The sequence below is a fragment of the Penaeus chinensis genome, chromosome 9 (assembly GCF_019202785.1).
Source record: "Penaeus chinensis breed Huanghai No. 1 chromosome 9, ASM1920278v2, whole genome shotgun sequence".
In the NCBI taxonomy this organism is placed as follows: Eukaryota; Metazoa; Arthropoda; class Malacostraca; order Decapoda; family Penaeidae; genus Penaeus; species Penaeus chinensis.
Window position 1 is genome coordinate 139,784 of NC_061827.1, and position 7,500 is coordinate 147,283.

The 7,500-nt window shown below is 51.1% G+C and overlaps 1 protein-coding gene across 1 annotated transcript in view; it reads right to left on the bottom strand.

The window, feature by feature from the left end:
* LOC125029245 overlaps window positions 1-2,038 on the bottom strand; it is a 13,542-nt gene extending 11,504 nt beyond the window's left edge. The window contains exon 1 of the mRNA XM_047619138.1: window positions 1,919-2,038. Within this exon, the coding sequence (XP_047475094.1) occupies window positions 1,919-2,038 (120 nt within the window). The remainder of the gene's footprint in view (window positions 1-1,918) is intronic.
* Window positions 2,039-7,500: the final 5,462 nt, after the last annotated feature.

Below are 7,500 nucleotides of genomic sequence, written 5' to 3' on the forward strand. Positions count from 1 at the left end.
GCTGCCTCTCTCTCTCGCTGCCTCTCTCTCTCTCTCTCGCTGCCTCTCTCTCTCTCTCTCTCGCTGCCTCTCTCTCTCTCTCTCGCTGCCTCTCTCTCTCTCTCGATCGCTGCCTCTCTCTCTCTCGATCGCTGCCTCTCTCTCTCTCTCTCGCTGCCTCTCTCTCTCTCTCTCGCTGCCTCTCTCTCTTTCTCTCGCTGCCTCTCTCTTTCTCTCTCGCTGCCTCTCTCTCTCTCTCTCTCTCGCTGCCTCTCTCTCTCTCTCTCTCGCTGCCTCTCTCTCTCTCTCTCTCTCGCTGCCTCTCTCTCTCTCTCTCTCGCTGCCTCTCTCTCTCTCTCTCGCTGCCTCTCTCTCTCTCTCTCGCTGCCTCTCTCTCTCTCTCTCGCTGCCTCTCTCTCTCTCTCTCGCTGCCTCTCTCTCTCTCTCTCGCTGCCCCTCTCTCTCTCTCTCGCATTGATAATGATAACGACAAAGGGTCACAACATACATTTGTGAAGATGATGTCAACGGCGACGAAAGTGATGACGGACTGGGACGGTGAAAGCTTCCCCCTTCCTCCTCCTCCAATTTCTCACTTTAGTCACCCTTTCCTTTCTTTCCTCCCATTTTCCTCGTATCTTTTCTGCATTCTCCTCTCTCTTATCCCCTTCCTGCTTCCTTTTGCATTTCGTTCTTTCCTTATTCATTTTCCCATTCCCGCCATCTCCCTTCTTTCCTCTTTCCCGTCTCATTTCCATCTTCCTCCTGTCTCCTCTCTACCCTTCTCTCCACGCTGACGTGGCACCCGAACGCGACGCGAGTAACGCGACGCGAGTAACGCAGGGGGAGGGAGGGATAAAGAAAGACGACGATCAATAAAAATGGAACGAGAGAAAGATTAACAGAAGAAGGCATAGGGAAATAGATGGAATAGACAGAGAAATTCAGTGGATAGGAAGAGAGAGAAAACATATATGGGGTGGAGGAGAAGAAAAAGGATGCCGGCACATCCGATGGTGATGGATGTGCCAGCGACGGGACGGGAGGGGGGGGGGATAGGGGAAGGAGGCATGATGAAAGCAAAGTAGAGTGGGGGTGGGAGGTTTCTGCATGCGTGCTTGAGGAGTAGAGAGAAGGCGGCGATGGGTAACTGGCAGAGGAAAAGAGGGAGGCATGAATGAGCTGATAAGATAAGGAAGAGGGAAATGAAGAAAGGAAATAAAGAATAACGTAAAATGGATTGGCGAATGGGGGAAAACGAAGATATATAATGAGACACATTAAAAACAATAAATAAATTTAGCACTCAATCTTCCGTTAACCCCTCCCCAATGACCTCGCCAACGACCCCTCCGCTACGTCCTCGCCAACGACCCCTCCCCGACGTCGGGGGGAAGGTGGGAGGCGGAGGCGGAGGCGGAGGCGGAGGAGGAGGCGGAGGAGGAGGGGGAGGGTGGGAGGAGGAGGCGGAGGAGGGTGGGAGGAGGAGGAGGAGGGTGGGAGGAGGAGGAGGAGGAGGAGGAGGAGGGTGGGAGGAGGAGGAGGAGGAGGAGGAGGGTGGGAGGAGGAGGAGGAGGGTGGGAGGAGGAGGAGGAGGAGGAGGAGGGTGGGAGGAGGAGGAGGAGGAGGGTTGGAGGAGGAGGCGGCGGAGGGTGGGAGGAGGAGGAGGAGGGTGGGAGGAGGAGGAGGGTGGGAGGAGGAGGAGGAGGAGGAGGAGGAGGGTGGGAGGAGGAGGAGGAGGGTGGGAGGAGAAGGAGGAGGGTGGGAGGAGGAGGAGGAGGGTGGGAGGAGAAGGAGGAGGGTGGGAGGAGGAGGAGGAGGGTGGGAGGAGGAGGAGGAGGGTGGGAGGAGGAGGAGGAGGAGGAGGAGGAGGAGGAGGAGGAGGAGGAGGAGGAGGAGGAGACGGAGGAGGAGGAGGACGACATTCACCAGAGCTGACCCCTGGGCATACGACCCCGACGGGGCATGGAGCCAGTGGCACTCGGGGCCGTGGTGACTTGCGTTCAAGGACCGGAATCCCTCGCGTGGCCTCGAGAGCGGCGGGGCCTTTAGGCCTCATCCTGATCATCCTCATCCTACCTGTTCCTCCTTCCTGTTATCATTCTTCAGTTTCGCCGCCGCTGCTAGCCTAATCGTCCGGACGCCGCAGCCCAACGGGTAACGCATCCCTGGACCTCGCGGGATTCCCCTGATTCCCCTGATTCCCCAAGGCTCTCGCGCCCATCACCGTCACCCAAAACACGACCCCATGCATTTCAATGCCCAGTCAATGCCAACGCCCGCTCTTGATCGCCCCTTCCCTCGGACGTCCGAAAGGAAAAGCGGGAGTTATAGACACATATCTTTAGAAACACCGTTTAGCGCTCACGCCCTCCTCTGTCCCTGAACGTACGGCAGCCATGGAAGGGGCGGTGGGTGGCCCACGGGAGGCTTCGTTGGCGGGGGTCCAGCAAGGGCGCAGCGAACATACCGTTACTTGCACTACAGAACTACCGGACAGACAACTTCTCGTCCACTTAGTCTGTTTGGTTGTGTGTCTGTTGCATTTCCACTCCCTCTTCCCCTCCGCCGCTCTTTTTTTGTGTCTGTCCGATCTTAGGACATGGGAATCTACACAGCCTCTACAAAATACTTACGAGAGAGATTTTAAAGATGCCTAATCCTTGTTACATAAAGCTAACTAAAAATTGTAGGCCTAATGCCATGCGAGATTATGCGAGATTATGCGAGGGGCGTAGCGGGGGTCAATATGGATCCATAGACTATAATATTTAATTTTGTTCACAAAGGCAGGTAGCGTTCAGAGAGTGGTTGCTATTGCACTTTAGTAATAATAATAATAATAATAATAATAATAATAATAATAATGTTAATATTAACAATAATAATGAGAATAATAATGAGAATAATAATAATAATAATAATAATAATAAATTATCATTATTATTATTATTATTATTACCATAAACATTATCATTATCATTATAATCATAATCATCATTATTATCATTATTATTAATGTTATTGTTATTATTATTATTATTATTACCATCATTATTATTATCATTATCATCATTATCATTATTATTATTATCATTATCATTATCATTATCATCACTATCATCATTACCATTACAATTAGCACCATCATTATTATTGATATTATCATTATTATTATCATCATCATTGTCAATATCATGATTAGTCATTAACATCACTGCCGTTACTATCATTACAATCAAAATTACTGCCATTATTATTATTATTATTATTATTATTATTATTATTATTATTATTATTATTATTATCATCATCATCATTACTTACACTTTCATTTTCATGATTATCATTACATAACACTACATTGCATAACCTCGGATGATATTAAAACATTTTTCGATGACTGGTCCTATTTGTCACCACTGATATTCATTACGACATGCATCGTAGAGACTCGGGAGATACTCGTTATTCATTTCCTAACTCGGCAACCAAGTGTCGAACGGAGAGCTGACATTTCTTGCGCCTTCAGCGAGTCCGACGCCAAGTATCCAGAGGGGACTTTCGTCCGATCGCCGAGACTCAGGCGGACGCCGCGGAGGATCTGCCACGGGCTCATCATACTGCGCGGTCGGCCAACACGCACATGCCTCACTGGTAACTGCACTCTTATCTTCTTGTCTTTCGGTTTCCCCTTCCGACCACCCCAACGTATGTCACTACTCATCCACCCACCACCTTCCTTCCTATTTCTTTCTTCCCCCTCCATTTTCCCGTCCATCTCTTTGCTTTCCGCAAACTTAGACAGAGCTAGCCTCTGGATGACTCGGAAACCGACCCCCAGGCAGAGAAGAAAGAAGTGGAGAAGGGAGGCTCTTGGAGGCGACTTGCTGCGTCCGGACCCCGGTCCCCTTCCCTGTATGAAGTCATCTGATGTCTAGAGGCTCCCCCAGGTATGAGAAGAGGAACAGTAAGAGGCAGAAGAGGGAGAATACATGGAAAAGGAGGAAGACTTGAAGATACGGCAAAGGAGCTTAGAGACACAAATACGTGGGGAAAGAGAACGGAAACAGCAAGACCGTTCAAAGCCACTCCCGCCGCCCGGAAAGAAACGGTCCTCGACGATACCTGCAAAAGGAGTGAGAAGGAGAGGAAGAAGAAAAGACAGACGAGGAAATGGAATAGAGGAGGGGCGGACGGGTCCAAGGACCAAATGTCAATCTCCCTGTCTTTCTCACACCACTCCTTCAATTTACTACCTATCGTTCATCTACCACGTTACATTTCTGTTTATTTATTAATTCATCTTCCATCAACTACTGCGAGCAGAGGCTTGGGGAAATTTTCATTTCTGATCTAGCTTTTGCTTCTATGCTTCTGTCCTTAGCCTGTCTGTCTGACTGAGTGATTGAGTGCCTGCGTACGTGCCCGACACCATGCCTGTGTGCCTGTCCGCGTGCCAGCGTGCGTGCCCGTCTATGTGCCTGTCCGCGTGCCGGTGTGCGTGTGTACGTGTATTCCTCCGTATATGCCTGCCTACCAATGTGCCAGCGTGCGTGACTGCGTGCCTTCCAGTCGGAGCGAGACCCTTCGAGCAACGGAGGACAAAATGACCAGAGAAGGAAAGAAAAACAAGGCGTGACCGAGGGAAACGGAAGTCGGAGAAGAAAATGTCAGAGAGAGCAGAAAGAAAACAGATAAGAGATACGGGATAAACGAGAATAACGGATGCAGCATGGGAAAAACGACAAACTGAACACTGCTTGTGAGAAACGGAGCGGAATAAAAGTGGTGACGGAGGAAAAAAACTCTTACAGGCATGCACCCACACGGAAGGGGGGAGGGGGTTGTTGGGAGGAGGGGGAGGAGGGGGAGGAGGAGAAGGAGGAGGAGGGGGAGAAGGAGGAGGAGGGGGAGGAGGGGGAGAAGGAGGAGGAGGGGGAGGAGGGGGAGAAGGAGGAGGAGGGGGAGGGGGAGGAGGAGGGGGAGGGGGAGGAGGAGGGGGAGGGGGAGGAGGAGGAGGAGGGGGAGGAGGAGGAGGAGGGGGAGGAGGAGGAGGAGGGGGAGGAGGAGGAGGAGGGGGAGGAGGAGGAGACGAAGATGATGTTGCAGTAGAAAATAAATAAGCAGGGGAGGAGAAAGAGACGAAGGGGGGAGAAGGAAAGGCTGGAGGAAAAGGGAAAAGTTGAACGCGAAACGGCGAAGAAGAGAGAGAAAGACGAAGGAGAGGGACGGTGGAGATGAGAGAGAGGAAAGCAAAGATGACGAGGATGAAGAAGGAGCATAAAGAGGCGATGATAAAATAAGAGGGAAGAGGAGGAAGAAGAGTCAGACAAAATGGGCAACGCAGCACCTGGCCGCAGGGGGGGGTCAGACCTCCCCCCCAACCCCCTCCCCTGCACCCTTCTCAGGTGAACTTTTTAATCTTTTCAGCCAGTTAGGTCCGTCTGTCTGTCTGTCATTGTCTGTGTTTCTCTGTCTCAGTCTGTCTCTGTTCCTTTCACTGTCTGCCTATGTCTGTCTGTCTGTGTCAGTCTGTCTGTCTGTCTGTCATTGTCTGTGTTTCTCTGTCTCTGTCTGTCTCTGTTTCTTTCACTGTCTGCCTATGTCTGTCTGTCTGTCTGTGTCTGTCTGTCTGTCTGTCTGTGTCTGTCTGTCTGTCTGTCTGTCTGTCTGTGTCTGTCTGTGTCTGTATGTCTGTCTCTATCAGTCTGTCTGTCTCTATCAGTCTGTCTGTCTCTATCAGTCTGTCTGTCTCTATCAGTCTGTCTGTCTCTATCAGTCTGTCTGTCTCTATCAGTCTGTCTGTCTCTATCAGTCTGTCTGTCTCTATCAGTCTGTCTGTCTCTATCAGTCTGTCTGTCTCTATCAGTCTGTCTGTCTCTATCAGTCTGTCTGTCTCTATCAGTCTGTCTGTCTCTATCAGTCTGTCTGTCTCTATCAGTCTGTCTGTCTCTATCAGTCTGTCTATGCCAGTCTGATTGTCAGTCTGTCTGTGTCTCAGTGTTTCTAAGTATTTTTGTCTTTTCACTTGTCTAAACGTGTCCTTCCTCTCTCCTCCATATCGCTCCACCCTCCGATGACTCTTCCCCCCCCCCCCCCTTCGCAGCCAACCCTCCGAGGACTCTCCCATCCCCCCTTCGCAGCCCTCCCTCCTCTGCATCGCCGCCCCCTCCTCGCCATGCGCCGCCCCTTCTCCCTTACCTTCCTCCCTCGTCCGAGGCCTTCGCGTCTCCAAAGAGGGCCTCCAGCTCACCTGTAATGCGGGAAAATGTGAAATTAGAAAACATAATACTTCGACTCAAAGAATGATGGACGAATAAATAGGGATTAATTTCTTACTATAATTACAATAAATCTATGAACCAGAATGGTAATAGATTCAATGGTAATTAGATGGTAATTCGTGATTTTCTGCTTGTGGTTTCGTCACATTTCATCGCCTCTGTCGGACTGTCCTCCTCTGGCCTTCGACTTCGAGTAGTTACGTTACCTTCATCAGTAAGTCACAATGGACACGGGAAGCGTGCGCGCGTGCATGCTCTACGCTTGCGTGTTGGGCATTTGTGTATGAGTGTGTATGGTGAGGGTCTGTGTGCGTAGTGGGGTTTGAATGTGTATGTATAAATCTGTGAGTGTGGGTGTGTGTGTCCGTGTACGCGTGTGCCTTCGCAGGCATCGGCGAGTACATGCTCTTGCGCTTTCGCCAAGCGCGCCCGCGGCAGGAACCTTGACCTCCTCATCCCTCCCTTCGCTGACACCGCCGTCTCCCTTTCCGCGTCCGCCCATCGCCCTTGTGGCGAACAGAAGAAAAGGAGAAAAGTCAAAATGAAAAGAGGTACAAAGGTGAAAACCACGAAAAAAACTGATGAGGTAGGGCAGCGCAGGAGGTTGACGCGGCCGCAAGCAAGCAGCGAAAGGTCAGTGGAGCTCTAAAGCAAGCAAGCAAGCAGCAAAACAGAAGGGAAGAAGCCTGTAAACAAGAATGCAAGCAGCAAGGAAGGTCGCCAGCAAGCGCGCATGCAGGTAGAAGAGAAACAAGTCAGGAAAAAGTAACAATTGAAGTCAGTGAGCAAGCTGAAAGGCAGCAGGGAAAAGCGTCAGCAAGCAGGCAGGGAGCATGGTAAAGCGTCAACAAGCAATCAGGCAGCAGGGGTAAGCATTAGCAAGCAGGCAGGCAGCAGGGGAAAGCGTCAGCAAGTAAGCAGGCAGCAGGGAAAGGCGTCAGCAAGCAGACAGGCAGCAGGGAAAAGCGTCAGCAAGTAACCAGGCAGCAGGGAAAAGCGTCAGCAAGCAGGCAGGCAGCAGGGGAAAGCGTCAGCAAGCAGGCAGGCAGCAGGGGAAAGCGTCAGCAAGCAGGCAGGCAGCAGGGAAAAGCGTCAGCAAGCAAGCTGACAGGCAGCACGGGAAAAGCGTCAGCAAGCAAGCTGGCAGGCAGCAGGGAAAAGCGTCAGCAAGTAAGCAGGCAGCAGGGAAAGGCGTCAGCAAGCAGACAGGCAGCAGGGGAAAGCGTCAGAAAGC